Below are 27,579 nucleotides of genomic sequence, written 5' to 3'. Positions count from 1 at the left end.
GGAGACTTAAGCAATTCATTTTAAAATTTTACTTTTATTTTTAGGAACTTGTTCGTAAAGGGATACCTCACCATTTTAGAGCAATAGTTTGGCAACTTTTATGCAGTGCACAAAGTATGCCAATCAAGGATCAATATGCAGAACTCCTGAAAATGACTTCACCTTGTGAAAAATTGATCCGAAGGGACATTGCTAGAACTTATCCCGAACACAATTTTTTTAAGGAAAAAGATAGCTTTGGACAGGAGGTTTTATTTAATGTAATGAAGGTAAGTTCTATTTATTTTTCGAAATGAAGTCAATTCTCAGAAGGTTGAAAGTATTCATTTGCCACAATGAAGCATGAACTCTCACCCCAATAATCAGTTCTTTGGCAATAAATTTGGCTTTAGCATAACTTTTGCTTTAATACTGATGCTACATTACAGTTTAGTTTAGAGAACTTATTAGAAGATTCATTACATTGCTCAGTATTAGTTGGCCAAAATCAAATAGCCTAGAAATCACTATACATTGAGAGATCCTTAGGAAAATGAATACTTCACCTTCTATGAGTTTCAAATTTTTCTACTTGCTGTGGTCAGTGTTGTTAAGAGCTCTTAGCCATTGAAAGTCTGTGCCATTGTAATTTTTCTTCAGTATTGCCTTTTCCTCTTCCATAGTATCTTTCCCTTCCAACTACCTCTGTGAAATACTGATTTCTTATTAAATCATTTATATTTTGCCAAAGCTTTCTTTACCTTGTGGTCTTATTTTTATTTAATATACATATTAAATTATTTTTAAGTATTGTTACTTTCCCAAGTACAAACTTCTTTCTTTTTTTGTCCTTAGGAGTTGTTAGTTTCTAATTGGGAAATTGTCAAAAAAGAAAAATTGATGTAATAAATCATTTGCTTATTAAATATTTATAGTATAACATTTACAACAAGCAACTAAGAGTTTTTCTTAAAAATAGTCTTTAATTTACTTGTTTTACTGTTTTTAAGTTTTTAGAGAAGGAAAGTATATTAAAGTATTTTGAACAATATTTTTTGCTTTTTAGGCATATTCTTTAGTCGATCGTGAGGTTGGTTACTGTCAAGGAAGTGCTTTTATAGTTGGACTGCTGCTTATGCAGGTAAGTTAGTACAAGTGTTAAATGTCCAATTAAGTTATTTATTAAAGTTGCAGTGAAGAATTTAAAAAGTATCCTTGTTTTTTATTAAGTGTAAGTTGCTATTGGGCATTTTTTCCTAAGCACAATTTAATTAGGAGCATTTAGGTAGCACTTTAAAAGATTACTAAAATTGTTGAAAATAACATGCTATAATATCCTCCACTAAATGAAATTTCACCACTTTGGTATTTACATTTGGACCACAGTATTTACTAAAGCCTGTATCTACTTTTAAATATTGACATATTTTAAATATGTCAGTATTTAAGGAGGAGTAATCTTTTTTCAACCAAGGAGGACATGATTCAAGTGTTGGTATGCAATGTTATGTTATACAACATCTTTCGGAAATTATATAGGACTTCTTGAGGACTTGTTATGGGCTCTAAGTGTGGTACTCAGTCACACCAGCGATGTGGTATATATTTCTGTTGACAGTGACTTATTTTGGAGTGGGATTGGGTGGGATGTTTTCAGAAGTCAGGGACAGGATAATCATAGCTTTGAAGGGAAATGTCATAGTGTGGTTATCTCTTCAGCCTTGTTAAAAAAAATTAAAAAGTCCATCATACTCTTTATTTAGTCTCAGATTAAAATATAGTCTGAAAGGAAACCTTGGAAATAATTTGATTTGAATTACATAGGCTGGTTTTTGCATCTTAATTCTGCACTGAGTTCTGTGAATTTGGACTAGATTATTTAACCTCTCTCTGAGTCTTAATTAGGCAATATTGTCTACTTTCAGGTTCATTGTGAGGGCTATATGAGATAATATATGTAAAACCCTAGCATGATGTTTGGCACATAGTAGATAGGCAATAAAAGTTAAATGACTTCCTAAGATTACATATCATGATAGATAAAAGCAGAATAAGATTCAAAAACTGTGTTTCCAAAATACTTTGCTTCAGTTAGCTAACAGTTCTACCTGAGTTTTAAAGCTCTATACGTATTAGGGATGTACACATTTCTGAGTCTCAAAAACTTGGTGTAGAGACACTGGTTTATAGTAAAAATGACTGGTTTTTACTTTGCTTTATAATAGAAGAACTGCACCCAGAAGTTGTTATTGCAGAATATTTGTCTATTTCTAACATTAGGTTATAAATAATAAGAAAAAAAAAACTAGAAATGTTAATGTTGGAAGTATAGCTGTTTTACAACATTGTGATTTTCCTAATTTGTAATTGGTTAGTATTGGTAGGCCTCTCACTGTTGGACTCAAAAATCCCTGTTATTAGACAAGTGATTTTTGTCACAATTCTGTTTCTTTTACTTTCATATTAGTTCCGAAATAACATTTCTATTGATGATCTAAAAAGCAGTTATCTCTACTTGAGCTATGAATCAGTCTTCCAACAGCTGACCTAGCTAGCTCCATAGGATTTAGGTCGATGCTCTATCCACTGAGCCAAATCAGCTAGGCAGGATGAAACTTTCTTTTTTTTTTCTTAGAGGAAGGGAGAGGGAGAGAGAAATGGAAACTTCAATGATGAGAGTGAATCATTGATCGGCTGCCTCCTGCACGCCCCATACAGGGGATCGAGCCTGCAACTCAGGCATGTGCTCCAAACGTGACCTCCTGGTTCATAGATTGATGCTCAACCACTGAGCCATGCCGCCTGGGTGGGTTGTAACTTTTTTGGTATGTTAACAAGAGAAGAAATTCTTGTAAGACAAATAAGGGGAGATTAATTGATTTATTCGTACTGTAACTATCATGAGGGGCTGGAGGAGAAGTGGAAGGTAGTGGCAGGAGATGGGGTTGGAGAAGTGGTAAGGGGTCATGTCATATAGGACCTAAAAGGATTGTGGCTTTTATTGAGGATATGGAAAGCCACTAGAGAAGCTTTTTGTTTTGAGCAGTGAAGTGAAATGATTGAAATGACGAATTGAAAGGATCACTCTGGCAGCTCCAGGATGTATGGAGAGTAGGTTGTTGGGAAGGGAGCACAAGGGAGGCAGCAGAGTGGCCAGTGAGGAAGCCCTTGCAGTTGTCCAGACCATGGATTACTGCTCTCTTGATGGTGGTTTGGACTAGGTGTTATGATGAGAAGTGGTTGATTTTTAAGATATTTTGAATGTAGAACCAGCAGGATTTACTGATAGATTGGATGTGGAGTAAAAGAGAAAGGAGGAATGATGACTCATAAGGTTTTTGAGCAGAAGTATGGGACAAGAAGTAGCAGGAAATTAGGAGTGTGATTTAAGCTGTCTGTTGGACATCCAAGTGGGGATATAAATGTGCAGGTGGAAATACGAGAAGGGCATTGGGGGAATGTCCAGGCTGATAGATAGAAGAGAGAGACTAAAGGCTATAAAAATGGGTTCAGATGCAGGTAGAATGGTAGATGTGGTGGCATGAGAATGGGACAGTTTTCTTTTAATTGCTTCTATTAAAAAAATACTGAAATAGCAAACAAAGTCATTAGCTTAGAGACGAGTGGAAGCTTGAGGACAGAGAAGAAAGTTTGAAATGGTCAAGAATGAGTGATTGAATTAGAGAAATAAAATATACCAGACAGCATTAAAGGTCCACTGAGATTAGTGGTCCTAAATTCAAAATGAGACCAGCCAGCAGGGCTAAGTGTTTTTATTTTACCCAACCAGACACTTTCTGCTGCCTAAATGTAGTTACAGAGTTGGATTTTTCTAAAGGTGGAGTTTTGCAGTTAGGATTATAACTGAGAGAGAAAGACAAAGTAATTGTGGATCTAAATGTGTGAATAAATATAACAGTAAAGTGAGCAAAGGAGAGAGTTGGGAACAAAGTTAAGGTACTGTGTAAATGAATGAGGACTGCAAGGTCAGATCATTGTAAGTACTTTATGTACATTAATCTTCACTGCATCCCTGTGAAGTACTATTATTATACCCATTTGGTAGGTAGTAAAGCTGAGCAACTGAGAAGTTAAATAATCTGCTGAAGGTCATACAGCTGTTAGTGGGAGTTGAACCATAGGTGGTATGGCTATAGAGCCTGAGCTCGTAACTGCCTGCCAAGATCATTGGAGCAAAGGAAGCCAGAGGTGTCTTAGGCCAGAGGTGTCCTTAATCCACATGAAAATGAGCGTGGTTTGAGGGGATGACCCACAGGTTTGTAGATGCTGTAAAAAAGAGGAATCATGGGTAATGTCTACTGGTATGCGTTTCAAGAGAATGGGGAGTTAATGCTGTGGAAGTGGCAGTGAGGTTCAAGGAGGGCTATGTACCTCTCTACCCCGTGGCTTCTTTCAGTGCTGTGGGAGATAAAACAGCCACCTCGGGAGAGCCAGGTTTTGGTGTCAAACTGTTCTTAAGGGAAAGCCAGATTTCAATTAGAAAAGAAGGTGAAAGAACATTTGATAAAGAGATTGAGGATTAGTTAGGATATTTTGTTGATGATAGATTATGAGTTCTAGAAAGTTCTGTGGAAGAGGTTTTGGGAAGGTTGTAAGTGGGGTTAAATTAGGGGAGCAGTAGAATCACATAGGATGAGAATTCTGGGTTTTGTTTTTTTTCTTCAGTGGGGTTGTAGGGCTTAAGAGGATTAATGAGGATGGTTTCCAAGGCAGAATTGTGGTTATGTGTGTTGGAAGGGAGGATGGAAGGAAGGGAAGAAGGAAGGGAGGGAGGGAGGCGGGGAGGGAGGGAGGGAGAGAGAGAGGGAGGAAGGTTTTGCCAAGAGTAACTCTTGGCTCCTGTCTTGGTTGTGTCAACATGGCCAGGAAAAATGTATTGTTACTGGAAGCAGTCTTCAGTGAGAAGAATGCCTAGAGATCCTTTGAGGTTTCCTCTTTTGAAACACACTGGTATAATGTGAGTGAATGAGCACTAGAAAATTTTATCTTTTTGAGAAAGATGACAATAATTTAGATAAGTGTTATTTACTTAAGTATTATGAATATCTGTGTAGCTCTTACAGAGCTTTTACATTTATTATCTTATTTAATACTAGTGGCCTGGTGCACAAATTTGTGCACAGTAAAAGGGAATTAATTAGAGGAAATATCTTAATATTGCTATTTGCCTTTTCTTTATAATAGAAGTGTCAGAGATGAAAGTTAATGAGTAAAATGTATCTGCCCATTTGGGGTTGAATGTCATGGTTATGAATAAATCGGGCTTGCCATACTTCGTTACGATTGCCATAGCATCCTCATATCGCTGTTACATATTTCTGGGACTACCCTCAAAAGATGATGGAAATATTATCATTTTACCAGTTGGCACATTGTCATTTTCAGACCTAGATTTGAGATAATCCATCAAACCACTATATTTTCAACTCTCAACTTAGATTGGTGTGCTTTGATGAAATGTATCTGATTGGCCTCCATTTTTAATATGAATCCACAATAAACTGTTGAGTTAATGTTCCTGTATTTAAAATAAGATTGAACATGTCCTGCACAGAGAGATGAAATCCATAATACTACATTTGTGTGACTCGTGTCCTTAGATTTTGTCTAGTATCATTGTCAATTACACTGTTGTCTCTGAGTCTTAATGCAATATCTGTTCCCCAGCCTTTTTCACCATGTGGAAAAAGAATAGGATATGTCATTGCATCTAATATAGGAAACAGGATACTGATTTGTTTCATTTTAGTGGCATTCGGATTATTGGGATCTGGTTTACAATGAATGAGAAAGTCTCTTTCAAAAGGAGGTTCTCCATCTTCATTTCTGAATATGACGGCAACCTCAGTTACACGAGGAGAATTATATCTACCCAGATCACTGATATGATCGTATTTAATCGCTTCCATGGGAGTGATTCCGTTGTTACTTCCGTGGGAGCAATACCTTTTGCTGCTGCTTCAGATTGGGCTTCCTTTTCTACCTCATGTAGCATCTTGTACGATTTTGTTAATTCATTTATTTCATGCATGAAGTTGTTGATGTTGATCATGAGTCTTTCTGAGCAGCCCTGGTTTTCTAATTAGCCCTGGCATTGCTAATCTTTTACTTGTTGCTTTGGCCATATCTAAAATATAGAGTTGAGCAAACTTCTGAGAAACACCATCTGAAGGATGTAAAGTTCCAGTACGGTGATAAACTTGTCCGTGTATTCTAAAACAGTATGGTCCATACCTTGATGGCGATGCAATATTTGCACCCCTGGAAGCAAAAGCAAAAGAACTATTTATGGATCGAATATTTTCCATGAAATTTTTACTGTCAGAATCTTCGTTTGTTATTAATCTTTTAAAATGTACTGGGTATTCTGGAAAATGTATATCATTGGGACAAACTTTACCTTTGCTACAACATTGAGTAAATTTCCCATCGGATGGTTTTTCATCAGAGAAATTTAGTGATAGGCAAAATTCACATCCAACAGTCATTCCACCACAACTATGTTCAAGGATTGCATCCTTATGTACTCCATTTTTGCTGAGAAGGCAGTTCCTACCGGTATTGGTAGTACTTGTTGATGACTATTTTCTCGACATATTCTGTCAGCGCCGCCTCCTTCTTTCAACTTCAGAGTCATGTTGGTCTTTAGACACTTTCTGTCAATGACACCAGCTTCTTTCAACTTCAGAGCTACGTTGTGCCAATAATTGCTCTTCAGATACACTCTGTCGCTGACGTCGCCTTCTTTCAGCTTCAGAGGCACGTTGGTCTTCAGACATTGTCTGTCGATGATGCCGGCTTCTTTCGGCTGCAGAGCTACGTTGTGTTAGTAGTTGCTCTTTAGACATATTACCACCTCCCTGCTGTCAGGGTCTGGGATGCAGGTGAATGAGAGTCCTGGCTGTCAGGCCGCTGAGAGCTGGGTGACCAAGGGCTGATTATGGCTGATCCTGTGGGGGATGGGACTCTCTCCTCGCTGCTGTCAGAGTCTGGGCCGGCACCCACGGGGACATGGTGTCAAGTCCGCCTGCGCCAGGAGACCCAGAGTCAAGTCCCTGCCCACTTGCATGTGCCTCAAAATCCTGTGAAATTCAGACCTGCCTGCACCCATGCAGACAGATGCAGCATCCAGCCTCACGGAGCCGCGGGACCCCTGGTGGAGCCGCTCCCACAGTGCACTCAGCTGAGGGAACTCCGGGGAAGCTGTGCAGAGCAGCAGGGGGGACCCACCCACCTCACCCCCCCAACACCCCCTCGGCAGGGCTGAGGGGACTCCTGTGGCAGGTGCACGTAGCGGCCAGCCCCGCCCCCGCTGTGGGTGTCGCCATCTTGTTACAGCATGACGGTCAATTTGCATATCCCCTCTTTATTAGATAGGATAATTTTCTAGTGAGTTACATATAAATTGTGTGTGTATATATATATATATATATATATATATATATATAGTTGATATCTTTATATGTACATATAAAGTTGATATCTTTAAACCCCAATTACAGTTTCTTTGAAAATGTATTTTACAAGTTCTTGTAATTACACCATATCACTTCTGCTCAGAATGTTTAAAAGGGCTTCCCATCTCACTTAAGGTAAAAGTCCAAGTCCTTACAGTAGCCTCCAAAGCCTGTGTAATTTGGTTTCCTGTTACTTATCCTCCATAACGTAACTACCACTGTAACATTACTCCTACTTTATTAGTCCCCTGTTTGCTGTTCCTTGAGCATGCCAATCTTGGTTCCATTTCAAGGCCTTTATATTATTCTCCTAGGACTGTTTTCCTCAGTTGTTCCCTTCAGAATTCTGCTCAAATGTTATCAAGGCACTTTCCCTGACCTAGGTAGGGAAAGTAAATAGCATCTCCCCAGCTTTTCCTGTTACTCTACTTTGTTTTTTGTTTTTTTAAATATATTTTATTGATTTTGTACAGAGAGGAAGGGAGAGAGATAGAGAGTCAGAAACATTGATGAGAGAGAAACATTGATCAGCCGCCTCCTGCACATCTCCTACTGGGGATGTGCCCGCAACCCAGGTACATGCCCTTGACCGGAATCGAACCTGGGACCTTTCATTCCGCAGGCCGACGCTCTATCCACTGAGCCAAACCGGTTTCGGCTCTACTTTGTTTTATTTTAATAGCACTCATAGCCATCTGACATATATTAATTGATTTCTTCCATACATTGTCCTCTTGCCCCACTAGAAAGTACAAAGTCGCTGAGTATAGCAATTGTGTTTATTTTGTTGACTGGCATAGGTAGATAGATAGATAGAGAGAGGTATCTAGCAAGTGAGACTGTTAGTCTCAGAGGTTGTTAGATTTGTCTAACTTTTCATTCGCTGTGATACATGGGAGGTTAAACCTTCTGATTTTTAGTGTATTGATCTTGACATTGTATCACATGGCCACTCAAAACAGTGTTTATAGTTGGATGGGTACTTAGTTTAAACAGACTTTAACTTACTTGTGTATCACAGAACATTAACCTAATGTTGCTTTTTTCTCCTAATGTAGATGCCAGAAGAAGAAGCCTTCTGTGTATTTGTTAAATTAATGCAAGATTATAGACTTCGTGAACTTTTTAAACCAAGTATGGCAGAATTGGGCCTTTGTATGTACCAGTTTGAATGCATGATTCAGGTAAAAGTGTAGTGTTAAAGGCATATTGCCTTTATATTTTGTCATCTTGGTTTGAGTGACACCTGAGCATATTTAATGTTCAAAGCATTACAGCAATTGAAAAAAATTAGTGTTTTAATCACATGATCATTTGTTGGTTGATTAATACAATTTAGACCTACTTTTCATTTAGGCATTATCTGCAGATATCTGCACTATCACAGTCTGGAACTTGACTGCAATTTTCACATTCAAACCTTAAGCATATGTGCTAAATGTATCATAACCCCATCGCCGAAATGCATACGTTTCCTTGTGACCTATTATATCCTGTTGTTATGTGTAGACTGTGCTCTCTTGCATGAGCCTATGACATCGTGACACTGATTACTTTGAGATTACTTCTTCTGTCTCTTTCAGCCCTCTCCCCTGCCTTCCCCCCGCCCTTTTTTTTCTTAATCCTCACCTGAGTATATTTTTTCCATTGACTTTTAGAGAGAGTGGAAGGGAGGGAGGGTGGAAGTGGGGGGAGAGAAAAAGAGTAACATCGATGTGAGAGAGATGTTGTGCCCAGATTTCATGATTCCCAAGAACCCACAGGGAGCCAGCGAGTCCGATGCAAAAGCAAAGAGTCATTCATTTCAAACCTAGGTTTGGCTCCCCTGCCACACTCACCGATGCAACGGTAAGCTCCAGTGGCCGAGAGAGAGAAAACTCTGTGTGGAGAGAGCTTTTATAGGGGATTGGGGTAAAGGGAGGAGAAAAGACTGTGGGCCCTGCCGATTGGCCAGGCGCGAGTCGGTGTCTCATTACACAGGATGTGGTCATAGTGATGGCGTGCACTTCCCTTGACTATCTTCCGGGAAGAAGCTTGCTGAGCACATGGCCAAGTTAAGATGGAGGGCATAGCCCTTACCCTGGGGCAAGGTGGAGGGCGTAGCCCTTATCCTGGGGCAAGGTGGAGGGCGTAGTCCTCGCCCTTTCAAGAGACACATCGATTGGTTGCCTCTGGCTCTCATCCCAACCACAAGGGGCTGGGCATTGAACCTGCAACTCAGGTGTGTGCCCCTGACTGGGAATTGGTGACCCTTTGGTGTGCCAACTCTCTAACCACTGAGAAACACTGGTCAGGGTATGCCTTTCCCTTTTACCTCACATTTTTCTAGCTTTTAATCTTTTTATTTATTTTATTTAAATAAGTCTTTATTCAGATTATTACAGTTGTTCCTCTTTTTTCTCCCCATAGCTCCCCTCCACCTAGTGGGTTTGTGTGCCAGGTGTCCTATAGTGCCCAGTGGCTCAGCCACCCCAGTCACCTGAGGTGGACACTCTTGGTGCACCCCTTTGTGGGCTGGGTGCACAGTCCTGTTGTAGTTAAGCCTTGATTGCTGTTGGTATCGCTGGGAGGAATTGACCTCCAGACCAATTGGCTGTGAGAACCAGTTGTGTCTACAGTGGGAGAACTGCTGTGCTGGAGACACCCTTCTGGGGCAGGACTTGCTTCAGTGGGCTTTGGTGTTCACTGAGTCTGCCCCCTGAGTATGTCTTTTATGGATGTGAAGAGTTGCACTCTGGTATGGTCACACTCTGACCACTGGGTACACTGGCTTTTGGATCTCCAAGGAGGTGCAAAGTCAGCCACTGCCTGAGGCTACCCAGCAGGAGCTATGGAGAGATCTGCAGATTCCTCCTCTTTGGGGTTTGGAGGTGCGCAAATGAGGCGCAGCTGTGAAGCAATGCAGGCAGCTGACAAGCCTTAGGCCTTCTTTTGGAAGCTCTGAGGTTCTTTGACCCAGCTGTAGTTTGTTAGGTTAGGTGCCGGAAGCCGGTCCATCCTTGCTGCTTGACACAGTCGCTGCAGGAAAGAAACATCTGCACAGCATATGTTTCAAGGGACCTGGCGTATATAGCATACTGTTCTTAATATGTTTGCTCCCCTTAGCGCTGTGTGTTTTAACCAAGGTCACCTCTCCGAGAAAGCTTGTTTCCCCAGGTAGGGATTTTTCCCTGAAGTTAGGGAGGGGATGAAACTCCTTAACTAAGTGCCAGGCCGGTAGTTAATCACTTTAACTACAAACAATCATGCTTAAGCTACATAATCTTTACTCCCTGGAATGGAGATAAGAAACGCCCTAACCTTTGCAATAGAAATTGACAGGATTAAAAAAAACTGGTATAAATACGGATGTAACAAGACAATAAACAGCAGAACCTCTCTGGAGATCCAGACCAGAACTTGGCTGGAGATCCTGGCTAGAGATCCTGGCTAGGCTGCTGATCAACTGAACTCTGTCTCTGTGTCATTCCTTCTTCGCCGACTCCGTCCACACCTTTGGGGACCCCTGGACCTGCTGGGGCAGGACCCCGGCAGTTAGGTTGCAAAAGGCCAGGCCATTCATATGCAAAAGCCTCTGTGCACAGCTTGGGTGGGGTTGTAAATTGGGTGGGGCGTGGTCTCAGGGAATCATGGGTCGGTGCAAACTGCAATGCTTGCCCGTCAGCCCTGCCCCAATAGGTCCCTGGGTCTCTGTGTCCCGCAGCCCATGCAGGAACAATGAAGGCTTCGAGCACCTCTATGAGAAAGCCGCCCTCATGTTCCGGCCCAATGCCAGACAGTCCAGTTTCTCTCCGTATGAGTCTGGGTCCCCAGAGTCTCGCCCGGAACTGGAGTTCAGAGTAGTTGGGAGTTTGTATCTCCCTCCCGATTGAAAAAGACCACAGTGTACCCAGTTGCCTCTGAACCTCCGCTCTTCCGCACCTCTGTACCTCCTACCGGGTTCAATGCACCTTTCTCTTTCCCTCTCTAAGTTGTCGAACTTCCACTCAGCCAGCCTTCCCATGGTTCTGGATGATACTCGTTTTGTCTTTTAGTTGTAGTTTTGATGTGGTTGTGGGAGGCAGCAAGTACAGGCATTTACCTATGCCTCCATCTTGGTTCTCCCGCTAGCTTTTAATCTTAAAAAACAATGTTCCCATCCTTTTCTGTTGCTAGTTTAAGATTCAGAGTCTAGTGACTTAATGAGGGTGGGGGGGAGAGGAATCAAAATTAAAGAAAAATACCTTTGAAATATTTTATCTTTCTGGATTTAATTTTTATTTTATTTTATCCTTACCTGAGGATATGTTTATTGATTTTAGAAAAAGAGGAAGGGAGAGAGAGAGAGAAACATTGATGAGAGAGAAATACTGCTCAGTTGCCTCCTATTTGTGACATTGAACCTGCAACCTAAGTATGTGCCCTGTCTGGGAATTAAACCTGCAGCCTTTTTGTATATGGGAGGATGCTCTATTCAACTGAGCCACCTGGCCAGGGCCAGTTTTTATATTTTATATATAAAAATAAGTTTACTATATTGTCCTGTAAAATAATGGTATAAGTATTCTCGTTTAGTTAAATGTCAATTAAATAAGCAGAATTTAAGAATATAGGTTAATGATTGAGCTGGCATGAGAGCCATTTTTATGAGTCCCCTTTTCTCTGGCAGCCTTAATTACAAGAATTTTTTAAAAATATATTTTTATTGATTCCTTACTGGGAAACAAGTCCACAACTGGGCATGTGCCCTGACTGGGAATTGAATCCTGTAACCTCTTGGTGCATGGGAGGATGCTCAACCAACTGAGCCAGACCACTCAGGGCACCCACCGGAATTTTTAAATTCTATATCTTTTCTATGTATGGTAAGAGGAAGGGGATATGTAAAATGTTTTTACATTTTAAAGACAAAGTCGATCTTGAGATGATTCTTAAATTCTTTTTCTAAAATAGTAAGCTTGTTTTGTACTAACCCTTAAAGCTTTTGGTTTATTTTCAGTTAATGTGTCATTTATGTTTTGAATTATTAGAGTTGCTGAAGCATCTGTATTTTATGTGAGAAGGTAGGTAGGTAAGGTGAACAATGACAGTACCTGAAAGTATTTCAAAATAGCGTTTCTTTCCTTAAAATTTTTTTTGAAATATTATAATTTATAGAAAATACCAGACACCCATCTACCCACCAACAAGGTTAAACAAATATAAAAATTTTACTTGCTTTAATTTTTCTTTTTATTAATAAAATGTCATAGAGACAGCCAAAGTTCTAACTCCACATTCTTTTCCCTTCCCAGGTAGTAACTATTATCTTGAACATATCAATTTCTACATCTTAAACTTTCCATATGGTATCTGATCTTCGTGTCTGGTATAGGCTAATCTAGTGTATATGCAATGATCTGGTTTAAAATAACCAACTTTACTTACTGTGTTTTAACTAATTATTTTCTTCTCTTTAGGAACATCTTCCAGAGCTCTTTGTACATTTTCAGTCTCAGAGTTTTCATACCTCAATGTATGCATCATCCTGGTTTCTGACTATCTTTCTTACGACTTTTCCACTACCAATTGCAACAAGGATATTTGATATCTTTATGTCTGAGGTAAGCTAATGGGCATTCTGAGCAAGGAATCATTGGGTTAATTAGAGCAGGGCAGTGAGGAGAACAATAAAGGAGCCAGGTGTCCCATGCTAAACTGCTTACATGGATGATCTCATTTAAACCTGTAACACCCCTATCAGGTACTGTTCATTTTCCCGTATGATTGATGAGGGAACCAAGACGTAGCTAGCTTGTGTATAGACACATAGCATATAAGTGGCATAGTAACCAGGATTCAAATCTAGGCAATCAGAATCTGGAGCCTACACTCTTAAACTTATGTATGACCTCCTGATTGATTTAGTAAGAATTAGTGAGTGATAGAATTTGCCTCACACTTAACATGTTGCAATGCATCTGCTATCCAAAGAGCCAGAAGTGATGAATCTAATTAATCTAAGTTTCTTCTTTTCCACGAACACCTTACAAGTAGCCCTTTAATTGTCATTGACATGTGGTAGGTGATCCTTTGTCTTCTGTATTTTGGATGAGAATATGGTAAGAAGGTAGGATAGGTGAAAAGTGGTAGATAACTCTTATAGGTATTATTAATATTTTAATTACCTCTTAATCAAACTCAATGTTAATTGCTATTAATTACATCTTGGGAAGATTAATTTGTATTACCTAGCTAAATTAGTTTAGTCTAGAGCCAGCAAACTGTGATTTGTGTACTGGTTTACATGCCAAATCTGTCCTTCCATTTGTTTTTGGAAGTAAAATTTTCTTGGAACACGGCCATGCCCATTTGTTGATATGTCTGCTTTGGGCTATAGTGGCTGAGTTGAATATTTGTGACAGTGACCGTATTGCCTACAAAACCTAAAATATTTACTATCTGACTCTACAGAAAATGTTTGCCAACCTCTAGTTTAGATTCCTGAATGTTTGCCTTATTATTCTTTTGAATGATTAGTTTTTGTTGATGGAAGAGTAAGACAAATTTGGCTTTATATAATTTGTTTCCTCAGGGTTTAGAGATAGTGTTTCGAGTAGGATTAGCACTTCTTCAAATGAATCAGACAGAACTGATGCAACTCGACATGGAAGGGATGTTACAAGTAAGTCAGTTCATGATTTTTTGAATGCCTTTAGATTTTACTATTAATTAGTTAATAATAAACAGCACTAAGTATTTATGGTTTTTTTTATTGTTTCTTAGCACTTTCAGAAGGTCATTCCACATCAGTTTGATGGAGGTCCAGACAAATTAATTCAGGCAGCTTACCAAGTCAAGTATAACTCAAAAAAAATGAAAAAGTAGGTATTTTATATTTCGTTTTTTAGTAATAGGGATTTGTTGAAGCATATAGGAAATGAAATAAAAGTGGTAAAATATTCTAATAATAAGTTCAGTTTTCCTCCTCAGTTTATACAACTATAGTACTTTATTTGGTAGTAATGGTTTTATTTATTTATTTATTTTAATTTAATTTTATGTTTTCTATCATCATTTGTCCACTCTATGCCTGCTTCCACTTCACCCTTCCCAACCCTCCCTCCCCCCCATGAAATCATCACACTGTTGTCTGGTGGAAATGGTTTTAATGTAACAAATTTAATATTGGAATTTCATACTGCTCTTAATAGCAGTGCATGGGACCATGTGGATTACCTTTAAAGCTCCCCTTTCCTATTTTATATGGATTAGAATTAGGAACCTGGTAAGTGTATATGTGTAAGTGTGCTATTATTTTTTTTAAAATATATTTTATTGATTTTTTACAGAGAGGAAGGGAGAGGGATAGAGAGTTAGAATCGATGAGAGAGAAATATTGATCAGCTGCCTCCTGCACACCTCCTACTGGGGATGTGCCCGCAACCAAGGTACATGCCCTTGACCGGAATCGAACCTGGGACCTTTCAGTCTGCAGGCCGACGCTCTATCCACTGAGCCAAACCGGTTAGGGCAGTGTGCTATTATTTTTAAAACCACTTTTATGGTGTGGTCCATTTCACTGACCTTCTTTTCCTCTCAGTTGACCCCTGAGTGTCATTTTTAAAGAACTTATATTTCTAATTGCTGGGGTTTAAATGATGACTACAACAGGAAGTCCCTCCTGTGGGAAACTTACAGAAGTGCAAAAAACTGACATAATAAATATATATACAGTGGGGCCTTGACTTACAAGTGTCCCGACTAACGAGTATTTTGAGATACCAGCTGTCTCTCGGCCGATTTTTTGCATTGAGTTGATAGAGTAATTTGAGTTAACGAGCTCCTTAACGAGCTCGGTCTCAGAATGAATTAAACTCGTAAGTCAAGGCTCCACTGTATATATATAATATCCATCAGTGAAAGTGCCATATAGGAAAAACAAAGCAGGATGAAGGACATAGAGCAATGGGATAATATCTTAGATAGAGCATGCAAGGAGAGGGTATACAGATTAACAAGGTGCATTTTGGCCTGGGTGGTGTGACTCAGTGGTTGAGCATCTACCTGTGAACCAGGAGCTCACTGTTCCATTCCAGATCAGGGCACGTGCCTGGGTTGTGAGCTTGATCCCCAGCAGAGGACACGCAGGAGGCAGCTGATCAATAATTCTCATCATTAATGTTTCTCTCTCTCTCTCTTCCTCACACTTCCTCTGAAATCAATAAAAATATATTAAAAAAAAAATAATTTCAAAACCCGGTAAAGACACTTCAAAGAAAGAAAATTGTAGGCCAGTATCCCTGATGAACATAGATATTGAAATCCTCAACAAAATATCAGCAAACTGGATTCAGCAATACATTAAAAGTGAGATTTATTTCAGGGATGCAAGTATGGTACAATATTTGCAAATCAATAAATGTGATACACCATGTAAACAAACTGAAGGATAAAATTCACATGATCATATCAATAGATGCTGAAAAAGCATTTGAAAAATCCAGGACCCATTTATGATAAAAACTCTCAGCAAGGTGGGAGTAGAAGGATCATACCTCAACATAATAAAGGCTATATATGGCAAACCCACAGCTAACATCATACTCAGTAGGCAAAAACTATAAGCATTTCCCTTAAGATCAGGAACAAGACAGGGATGTCTGCTTTCACCATTCTTATTCAACATAGTACTGGAAGTCCTAGCCACTACAAACAAGAAAAAGAATTATAAGGCATCCAAATTGGAAAGCAAGAAGTAAAACACTCATTGTTCACAGATGACGTGATATTGTATATAGAAAACCCTAAAGACTCCACCAGAAAAACTACTAGATCTAATGAATGAATTTGACAAAGTAGCAGGATATAAAATATTCAGAAATTGGAACCATTTTATACACCAAGTAGAGGCCTGGTGCACGGATTTGTGCACTGGTGGGATCCCTTGGCCTGGCCTGCAGGGATTGGGCAGAAACCAGCTTTCCGACATCCCCCGAGGGGGCCCTGGATTGTGAGAGGGTGCAGGCCAGGCCGAGGGACCCCACCGGCGCATGATCTGGGCTGGGGAGGGACTGCGAGAGGGCTCCAGGGCGTGTCCGGCCTATCTCGCCCAGTCCCGATCAGCGCTGATTGAGGCTGGCTGGCCGGGGAGGGACCATGGCAGATTGGCTTGCTGGGGAGGGGCTGCGGGAGGGCTCCAGGGTGTGTCTGGCCTGTCTCGCCCAGTCCCGATTGGCCCCGATCTGGGAGGGACTGAGGGAGGGCTTCAGGGTGTATCCGGCCCATCTCGCCCAGGCCCGATCAGCCAAACCCCAGCATCAAGCTAACCTGCTGGTCAGAGCATCTGCCCCCTGGTGGTCGGTGCATGTCATAGTGACTGGTCAAACGGTCGGACACTTAGCATATTAGGCTTTTACTATATAGGCTAATGAATTACCAGGAAGCGAAATTAAAACAACAATCTCATTTACTATTGCAACAACAAAAAAAGATACCTGGGAATAAATTTAACCCAGGAGGTAAAATGCCTGAACTCAGAAAATTATATGACCCTAAAGAAAGAAATTGAGGAAGATATAAGTAAATGGAAGCATATACTGTATTCATGGATAGGAAAAATTAACATCATTAAATGCCCATACTTCCCAAAGCAATCTACAGATTCAGTGCATTTCCTATTTAAAATACCAATGGCATGTCTCAAATGTCTAGAATAAATATTCCAAAAATTTATATGGAACCCCAAAAGACTCTGAATAGCCTCAGCAATCTTGAGGTATCACACTACCTGATATCAAACTGAACTACAAGGCCATAGTAATCAAAACAGCATAGTATTGGTACAAGAGCAGACATATAGATGAATGGAACAGAATAGAGAGCATAGAAATAAACCCACACCTTTATGATCAATTAATATTTGACAAAGAATGCAAGAACATTCAATGGGATAAAGTCAGTTTCTTCAAAAAATTATGATGGGAAAATTAGACAGATAACATGCAAAAATATGAAACTAGGCCACCAACTTACAGCATACACAAGAATAAACTCATAACGGGTAAAAAAAAAAAAGTTGTGAAACCATAAATATCCTAGAAGAAAAAATAGGCAGTAAAATTTCAGACATTTCTTGTAGCAATATTTTTTCTGATATATCTCCTCAGGCAAGGGAAACAAAAATAAACAAATGGGACTACATCAAACTGAAAAGCTTTTGTGCAGCAAAAGAAATCAACAAAATGAAAAGACATCCCACTGAATGGGAGAATGTATTTGCCAATGATGCATCAGATAAGGGGTTAATTTCCAAAACATATAATGAACTTCCTGGTATACAACTCAACACTTAAAAAACAAGTGATTTGCCCGGCTGGCATTGCTCAGTGGTTGAGTATTGACTTATGAACCAGGAGGTCATGGTTTGATTCCAGGTCAGGGCACATGCCAGGATTGCAGGGTCAATCCCCAATGTAGGGCATGCAGGAGGCAGCCAATCAATGATTCTCATTATTGATGTTTCTATCTCTCCCTCTCCCTTCCTCTTTGAAATCAATAAAAATATATTAAAAAACAAAAAACCCCAAACGATCCAATTTAAAAAATGGGCAAAGGGCTTGAATAAACACTTCTCCAAAGAGGATGTACAGATGGCCAATAGATATATGAAAAGATGCTCTATGTCACTAATCATCAGAGAAATGCAAATTAAAATCACTGTAAGATATCACCTCACAAATGCTAGAATGGCTATCATCAACAAACAAGTGCTGGTGAGGATTTGAAGAAAAGGGCACCCTCGTGCACTGTAGATGGGAATGCAGACAGGTGTATCCATAGTGGAAAACAGTATGGAATTGCCTCAAAAATTAAAAATGGATCTGCCTTTTGACCCAGAGTGTTTACTTCTTGGAATATATCTGAAGGAACTGGAAACACTAATTCAAAAGAACATATGCTTCCCTATATTTATTGCAGTGTTATTTACAATAGCCAAGATCTGGAAGCAGCCCAAGTGCCATTAGTAGATGAGTGGATAAAAAGGCTGTGGTACATTTACACAATGTAATACTACTTGGCCATAAAAAAGAAGGAAATCTTTCCTTTTGCGGAGAGCATAGATGGACCTGAAGATTATTATGCTAAATGAAATGAGCCAGTCAGAGAAAGATAAATACCATATGATCTTATATGTGGAATCTAATGAACAAAATTAACTGACGTACAACAGCAATACCCCCCCCCCCCCCAGAGGCATGGATACAAGGAACAAAATGATAGCTGTCAGAGGAGAGGGGGCTTGGCTGGCTGGATGAAAGAAGGTAAAGGAGATGAAGGGATAAGCAACACACACACACACACACACACACACACACACACACACACAATACATAGACACCGGCAACAGTGGGATGATAGCCAGAGGGAAACGGGGGTGAGGTGGGCAAAGTGGGGATAATTGGGGATGGATAGAGACTTTGCTTTGGGCAATGGGCACATGATGCAGTGTGCAGATGATGTTTTATTGAGTTGTACACTTGAAACTGGTAAGGTTTTGTGAACCAATGTCACCCCAATACAATTTTAAAAAATTTAAAAAATAATAAAAGATGGGCAAAGGACTTGAATAGTCATTATTCCGAAGTAGATATATGGATGGCCAATTAAATAAGTGCATAAAAAGATGCTCTTCCTGGCTGGAGTGGCTCAGTTGGTTGGGCATCACCCATTGCACCCAAAAGTTGCTGGTTTGATTCCTGGTCAGGGCACATACTCAGGTTGCTGGCTCGATCCTTGGTAGGGGGTATGCAGGAGGCAGCCAATTGATATTTTGATCTGACATTGATGTTTCTTTCTCTCCCTCTCCCTTCCTTTCTCTCTAAAGATCAATATAAAAGTTTTAAGGAAATTAAGAAAAAAAATGAATCACATTTAATAAAAAGATGTTCAGCATCCTTGATCATTATGGAAATGTAAATTAAAACTATAGTGAGAAAAAAAAACTATAATGAGATACCACCCCACACCCATTGGGATGACTTCTATAACATAAACAGAAAATAAAAGGTGTTGCTGATGATGTGGAGAAATAGGAACCCTCGTGCACTGTTGCTGGGAATGAAAAATGGCAAGGCTGCTATGGGAACGCATATGGCAGTTCTTCAAAAAATTAAAAATAGAATTACCATATTATCCCGCTATTCCACTTCTGGGTATATCCTCCTAAAAAAGTGAAATAAAGATTCAAAAAGATATTTGTATACCCATATTCATAGCAGCATTATTCATTTTCGGTCAAACTTGGGAGCAGCTAAAGTGTCCTTTAATGGATAAATGAATAGGCAAAATGTAGTATATGAACACAATGAAATACATTATATTTACAACAAATACAAGACAGTCTTAAAAAGGAAGGAAATTCTGACGTAGGTATAAAATGAACGTTGGGGACCTTTTTCTAAAAGTGATAAGCCAGTCACAGTATGGTTCCACTTATATGAGAAACTTAGTGTTGTTATAATCATAAACACAATATAATATGGTTGGGTCTAAGCAAAGGAGAATGGGGTTTTATTGGTTTATGGGGAGAGTTTCAGTTTTATAAAATGAAAAGTACTATGGACATGCTGGTGATAATGGCTGTATAACTTTATGAATATATAATACTACTGAACTGTACATTTAAAAATACTTAAAATGAAAAACTTCATGTTTATATGTTTTATCTCAATTAGAAATTAGAAATTACTCTAAGATTTTATATATAATAGGTTTTTATTTTTTGAGGGAGAATTTGATTTCTTTATTGATTAAGGTATTACATATGTGTCCTTATCCCCCCATTGCCCTCCCACTCATGCCCTCACCCCCCTGGAGAATTTAATTTTTTAAAGCAGCTATAGGTTATTTAGGGCCTGATCTTATTAATATTTGGAGTTATTAAACTTGATATTAACATTTTTGGTCAAGAGAAATATATAAAAATTTGTTGGGACTATTTTTTATGTTCTATAAGTTTCTAAAAAATGATTTTACACTTACAGTAAAATTGTAAGAAGTATATCTCATTTGTCATTTCTTATTTTCTTAGTCTTTTCTTGTCTTTTATGACCTTGATATTTCTGAAGCGAGCTGATTAGTTATTTTGTAGAATGTCCTTCAGTTTGGGTTTGTTTGATGGTTTATCTTGATTACTGGAAAAGATACCACAGAAGCGAGGTTCCCTCCTCAGTATATCCTAACAAGGGTGCTTGATGTCAAATGATTATTGGTGATGTTAACCTTGATCAGTTGGCTCTGATGTTGCCCGCTAGGATTCTGTACTATAAATTTACTATTTTCCTCTTATATTGTTAAACTAGAGGCCCGGTGCACAAAAATTTGTGCACTCGGTGGGGGCGGGGGGGGGGGAGTTCCTCAACCCGGCCTGTGCCCTCTCGCAGTCTGGGACCCCTCAGGGGATGACCACCTGCTGGCTTAGGCCCGCTCCCCGGGGGATTGGGCCTAAGATGGCAATCAGACATCCCACTGGCAGTCCGGCAGCCCTCGGGGGATGTCCACTTGCCAGCGGGGAGCAGGCCTAAACTGCAGTCGGACATCCTTAGCGCTGCTGAGAAGGCAGGAGAGGCTCCCACCACCACCGCTGTACTGGCAGCCATCAGCCTGGCTTGTGGCTGAGCAGAGCTCCTCCAGGTGGGAGCTCACTGACCACCAGAGGGCAGCTCCTGCATTGCGCATCTTCCCCCTGGTGGTCAGTGTGTGTCATAGTGACCAGTCATTCCCAGTCCTTCTGCTGTTAGGGTCAGTTTGCATATTACCCTTTTGCTATATAGGATAGAGACCTGGTGCACGAGTGGGTGCCGGCTGGTTTGCCCTGAAGGGTGTCCCGGATCAGGATGGGGGTCCCGCTTGGGTGCCTGGCCAACCTGGATGACGGGCTGACGGCTGTCTGCAGCTGGTCACACCCCCTTCAGGGTGGGGGTCCCCACTGGGGTGCCTGGCCAGGCTGGGTGAGGGGCTGAGGGCCGTTTTCAGGCTGGCGGGTGACTGAAGCTCCCAACCTCTCCTTTTTTTCTTTTTTATTCTGGGATTTATTTACCTTCTATGGCTGTCACTGGAGCTGAGAGCCAGCTTTAGCTCTGAGGCTCGGCTCCAGCTCTGGACCTTGGCTGCTGAAAGCAGGTGTCTGGGTTTGTTTGGCTTCTATAATTGAAACACTATTGCAGCTCCAGCTCTTAGGCCCGCTGGCTGAAAGTAGGTTTCTGGGGTTTGTTTAGCTTCTATAATTGCAACATTGTTTCTTAGAGTGCAGCTCAGAGGCCGGCAGCAGCAGGCGGGGAACGTTGGCTTCCTCCATCACTGGAGCAAGCAAGCCTCCTGCTCGCTTCAGCTGCCTGGCTGCCGGCCGCCACCTTGGTTGGCAGTTAATTTGCATATCGCCCTGATTAGCCAATGGGAAGCGTGTCGGAGGTGCGGTTAATTACCGTGTTTGTCTATTATTAGATAAGATATTTTTGGACAGTTGCTTTGAAACTAGCTTAAGGTTTTATTCACTAATTTTAGAATTCATTGATTTTTTTTTGCCTGTGGCACTTACTGATGTAGAGTGCTAATGGTGATGTTTGTATTTGCCTCATTCCTTCTATGTTTATTAATTGGAATTCTTTTGTTAGATAGAGTTGTCCCCTTTCCCCCATTATAAATATGTTAGTTAATTTTAATACAGTCATGTGCCAGATAACCATGTTTTTGGTCACCAACGGACCAAATTTATGAAGGTGATCCCATCTATACTAATAAAAGCCTGGGTGGTCCTCGCGCCCTTGCGCGTGATGTCGTTACAAGATGGCTGCCACAAGCGGAGGTGGGGCCCAGTGACCACTCTGCACGGTGAGGCCTGGGGGTCGCACGGTGAGGCCTGGGGGTCCCGCGGCTCCCCGTGGCACGGAGGAGGCCAGTCTCTGCGTCTCCGCCGCCTCGCGCAGAAGAGGCGGGTGCCGGCGGCAGCGGAGGAGGTGGGTCGCAGCAGGGGAGGGCAGTTGGGGGTGATCAGGCCGTCAGGGGAGGGCAGTTGGGGGTGATCGGGCTGGCGGGGGAGGACAGTTGGGGGTGATCAGGCTGGCAGGGAAGCAGTTAGGTGTCAATCAGGCCGGCAGGGGAGCGGTTAGGGAGTGATCAGGCAGGCAGGCAGGCGAGCGGTTATGAGCCAGTGGTCCTGGATTGTGAGAGGGAGTCCCAGATTGGAGAGGGTGCAGGCCGGGCTGAGGGACACCCCGACGGGCTTCTAGTAAGATTATAATGGGGCCGAAAATTTTCTATCTAGTGATGTTGTAGCCATGGTAACATCATTGTACAGTGCATCACCCATGTGTTTGTGTTGATGCTGATGTAAACAAATCTGTACTGCAGGTCTTATAAAAGTATAGCACATACAATAATGTACATTGCATAGTACTTGATAATGATAGTAAACAACTATGTTACTGGTTTATATATTTGCTTTACTATTATTTTAGAATGCATGCTTTCTATTTATAAAAAAGAAAACATGCCACGTTATGCCTCATACATAAACCTGTGCAACAGCCTCATACATCTTTTGTTTACTGCGTCTCTTTATTGTATCATTTTCTCTTGTGCTTGATTTAATTGTGTGCTGTTTTGTTCTTCATGGTTCCAGAGCTTTTTTTTTTTTTTTTTTAATCATACAAGTCCTTTGGTTGATCCCCTACCTTCCCTCTGAGGTTTGATGGTCTGATCGATGCTTCTCTGTCTCTGGATATGTTTTTGTTCATCAGTTTAATGTTGCTCATTCTGAGCTTTTTAAAAGAATATATTTTTTTTATTGATTCCAGAGAGGAAGGGAGAGGGAGAGAGAGATAGAAGCATCAGTGATGAGAGAGAATCATTGATCGGCTGCCTCCTGCATGCCCCACACTGGGGATCGAGACCACAACCTGGGCTTGTGCCCTTGGCTGGAATCGAACCTGGACCCTTCAGTCTGCAGGCCATTGCCAATCACTGAGCAAAATAGGCTAGGGCCTGATATTTTTGCGCAAAGATGAATTCGCGTAACAATGCATTGTATCCCTGTCATTAAGTTTTTCTTTTTGGTTAAGATCTCTTTGGTTGAACTCTACAGATGTATTTGAATTTGATGGGGGAGGATGGGTAGTTCTTTTGTATAAGTTCAGTGCTGAATTGAAACTGTACACTTAGTTCTCTGTTTGGTGCCTTATATATTTTACTTTTTAAAGCAGCGATTTTCCACCTGTGTGTCACAGAAAATTTTAAAACATGTAATACCTGACTGTTTAGTCGGGGGTACTGATCTCTTTTCCCTTAGATTGTCAAATGAAAAAAATTGCAACAGTCAACACAACAGTAGCTATCTGGTGTGAATGCTCTACCTTGAGCTATAAATATATAGGTCATATAATAGAGTTGCTTTTATTGGTCATGTTGCATAATAAGGTTGTGTTTGATTGGTTAATTCTTGGTACCAGAAATCCTTATATACAAGTATAGACACCTGATTTTTAAAAAAGTTACTTTGGAGGAAAAAGGGTAGATAATTATTATTATTTTTTGTAAGTCAAAATTATACATTTTTTTTTTTTGTCAGATCAGCAAGACATGTGTTTTTTTGGTATGTTGCAGAATTTTAGTAGTTTATGTGTACCATGAGATGAAAAGGGTTGAAAATTGCTGTTCTAAAATTTACTTTTGTATGGTTCTTATTTCTCTTATTTTTGAAGTAATTTTGTAAGAATTTATATAACTATTTGAATGATTTTTCTCATTAAATATCTCAATTTATAATATAAGTTGGGGGAACCTAATGAAATTATATTTTGTGTTAATATATAGTGTTAAACTTTATAATTTAATAACTACTTTTGAATGAAAATACACCTTTTCTTTCTTCTTAGGCTTGAAAAGGAATACACTACAATAAAAACTAAAGAAATGGAAGAGCAAGTTGAAATTAAAGTAAGCATCTCAGGACTTTTAAAAGTACAGCACATACATTGATGGAAGTCAGTTATTTGGCAAGAGATGTTAGGTTATGTTAATATATTTTTAATTACTTATAGCACATTTAGCAATGATGTTTGTATTTATTTATTGATAAATTTATTTTCTGTCCCACTAATTGTAGTTAAAAGTAGATGTTTCAAAAAGCAGAATAATGTGACCAGGGTGGTTTTCATTCTAGTGTAAAAGAGAGCAACTCTTCCCTTTTACTAGATATGTTGGTGGGTCATCAGGAGAAAATACTTCTATGGGTAAGATAATTATTCCATTTAAGGATATTTTAAAGTTGCAGAGAAGATAATCCACAGTATGCTGACACTAACAGCACTATAGCCTAAGGTAGACTAAATAGAACAAATCATTGCACTAGAACTAATTATGGCTGCTTTAGAAATGCAGGAAGCTTTGGCTAATTCAATTTTTTCATCAGTAAGGAAATGTTACACTTTTGAACTACTCTCCAGAGAAACAGGTAGATTTTCAATTTAAAGAACATACAAATTTCTATATGTACCTTAAAATTCTTATTTGTACCCCCTGTAAGGCCAGACATTTTTAGGTTGAGAATCTTTGTCATTGTTTGAGCTGGGAGTTAAGGCAAGTTTTATTGGCTTTTATGCTGATACATTAGGATGGGGATGATTAGTAGGAGGATGAGTTAGTGAAGGAACTCAGTGACTGGCTGATCCAATTTCTTATCTCTCAATCCTCCCCCCGCCCACCCTGCAAAGAAACAAGATAAAACAGTATTTCTTGAGTGATTCCACTTTTAAAAAAACCCTCTGGGTTTGGGTGTGTCTGTCTGATTTTTTTATTTGGATCTGGCAGGGCATTAGCTGACCTCCTTATTCACAGTTCATCAGCCATGTATCAGTTCAGCCTCGGCAGTACCACTGTAGTACTCACACCCTACACGTCCTTTATGCAAGGGAATGGGTTCTTTTAGTATTTCTTCTTGCCATGATCCTCCTCAAAAAGCCTCCTGGGAGACAATCTCCCCTATTTTTCTATGTGACCTCTCTCATCAACTTTGACTCCCTTCTCTAGATGGTTTATTTCCATTTTGCCCCTTATTCTTATTAATTGGAAATAGATACTTCTACATGTTTAAGACAGAGAGACAGACAGACAGAAAGATCCCTGTGGATGTTTTTTCCATCCTTTTTAAAATTCTATCATCCAACTGCTACTCTACCATTTGCTTTTCTTTTAGGTACCATGAGTAAGGGTAAAATTAATTATACCCTCTACTTCAACCTACTGAAAGTAAAAAGTACGTCATCCTGATGAGTGGGGAAAGAGTATGGGTTATCGCATACCAGGAATATTCGGAACTGCAAATCAAGAATCTGAGGATGGGGAAGCCATCCTGTTCATTTCATCATGCTATGTTATTGTGGGAAACAATAATCTCAGGTCTATGAACAATTCTTGCTCTTGAAGTTTTTTCCAAAATTAAGTCCCATGAATATAGAAATAACAAAAGACCTTTCAAAAAGGTAACTGCAGATTTTAGCCTATATTTGCAGTTTTTTTCAAATTTTGTTTTTTGGGGGAAGTTATAGTTCAGTTACCTCACAAAATACTTTTGCTTGCCAGCTCCATGTGTCTTAGGCAAAAACAGATGGCATAAAGTTATTTATTAGAAGAGAATCTGGAAAAAAAAAGAAAATTAAAAATATTAGTGGGACATATCAGGTAAATAAAGTATGCTGATCTCAAAGGTAGTCTGTTCCTTTTATAAAATCTTGTTTACACAGAGTTCTTTCTTACTCTTACACCATATCCATCTCTTTTTTCACTCTTCATGTTCCCCTACCCCGCCACCAAACGGCAAAGCCAAACAATTTTTGTGTGACTGAACTTTTTTCACTTAAAATTTGGTATGTCTGGCTTTAACTTGGACCTGGCAACTCATGTCAGTCATAATCAGATGACTACCTTGTTTATTGGATCAGTCATGATCAAATGATCACCTTATTTACAATTAATTAGCCATGTATTATATGAGCCTTTCTGTAAAATGAGATATGCCACTTTCTTACTCTCTTCCCTTCTCCTTGAGGTTCCTTTTACGAGGGAATGAGTTCTGTTAAACTAGTACTTTCTTATCTTGGTTCTCCTCAAAAGCCTTCAGGGACATAGTCTTATACTGTTCTCTACACAAGCACATAGTATGATCATCAAGTTATTTGATGCTTTAATATGGAAGCAAAAACAAATAGCCTTTGATATTATGCAGTATTTTTAAGGTTTCCATTCTCTTTACTGTAATTAAAATTCTAAGACCTTTGGGTTGGTGACCTTTTATTCTAATAATTATATCTGTTGGTCACCTTCCTGGTCAAGATGTAATTTTTAAGTATTTTTACCCCTTCTCTGAGAAAGTGTTTGATATATATGTATATATTTAGGAAGATTTTTATAATAATGCTTTCATATGGAGAATCTCACATTTTACTGTGTGAAATTTTTGTTAATGGAAACATCTTTATCAGTATCTTTTTCTAATCTGTTGATGTTCCACCTGAAAGGAAGGAGGTACAAATTTAAAATTATAGCTTATATTAGGGTAACCCACAAATCTTTATAAAGAAACACCTTGCCTGGCCATTGTGGCTCAGTGGTTGAGTGTTAACCCATGAACCAGGAGGTCATGGATCGACTCCCTGTCAGGGCACATGCCTAGGTAGTGGGCTTGATTCCCAGTAGGGGGCATGCAGGAGGCAGCCATCAATGATTCATCATTGATGTTTCTATCCCTCTCTCTTCCCTCTCTCTGAAATTAATAAAGAAAAAAAGAAAAAGCTTTGTCTTCTACTTAAGATAAACATATGAACTCTAGTACTTATATTTAAATTTGTTCTTTGCAAATGGGAGGTATTAGAAATCCTGACTTATTTTTAATCAGAAATTAACATTTTTTAAATTTCAAAAATTAAGAAATAGTCCATATATGTTGAAAAACAGAGAATAATATAAAAACACTTGTGCATCTACTGCCTGACATAAAAAAGAAGTCATGACAAATATCTAAGTCATTCAGTAATTATTTTCAGCAGTGTGAGGTATTCGTATTGACAGTTACATTTATTCAACATTTAATATATGAGAGGTCATCTAC

At 39.6% G+C, this 27,579-nt stretch overlaps 1 protein-coding gene across 11 annotated transcripts in view; it reads left to right on the top strand.

The window, feature by feature from the left end:
- EVI5 (ecotropic viral integration site 5) overlaps window positions 1–27,579 on the top strand; it is a 191,844-nt gene that overhangs the window by 41,232 nt on the left and 123,033 nt on the right. For 10 of the 11 annotated variants that reach the window (XM_036352435.1, XM_036352436.1, XM_036352438.1 and 7 more), the window contains exons 4-10: window positions 45–269; window positions 1,046–1,120; window positions 8,516–8,641; window positions 12,896–13,039; window positions 14,011–14,100; window positions 14,202–14,299; window positions 24,350–24,410. In XM_036352435.1, the coding sequence (XP_036208328.1) occupies window positions 45–269; window positions 1,046–1,120; window positions 8,516–8,641; window positions 12,896–13,039; window positions 14,011–14,100; window positions 14,202–14,299; window positions 24,350–24,410 (819 nt within the window). The remainder of the gene's footprint in view (window positions 1–44; window positions 270–1,045; window positions 1,121–8,515; window positions 8,642–12,895; window positions 13,040–14,010; window positions 14,101–14,201; window positions 14,300–24,349; window positions 24,411–27,579) is intronic. The other variant, XM_036352437.1, reaches the window with a different exon arrangement.

Source organism: Myotis myotis, unplaced genomic scaffold (genome assembly GCF_014108235.1).
Source record: "Myotis myotis isolate mMyoMyo1 unplaced genomic scaffold, mMyoMyo1.p scaffold_m19_p_2, whole genome shotgun sequence".
In the NCBI taxonomy this organism is placed as follows: Eukaryota; Metazoa; Chordata; class Mammalia; order Chiroptera; family Vespertilionidae; genus Myotis; species Myotis myotis.
This window is presented reverse-complemented; position numbering and strand designations above follow the sequence as displayed.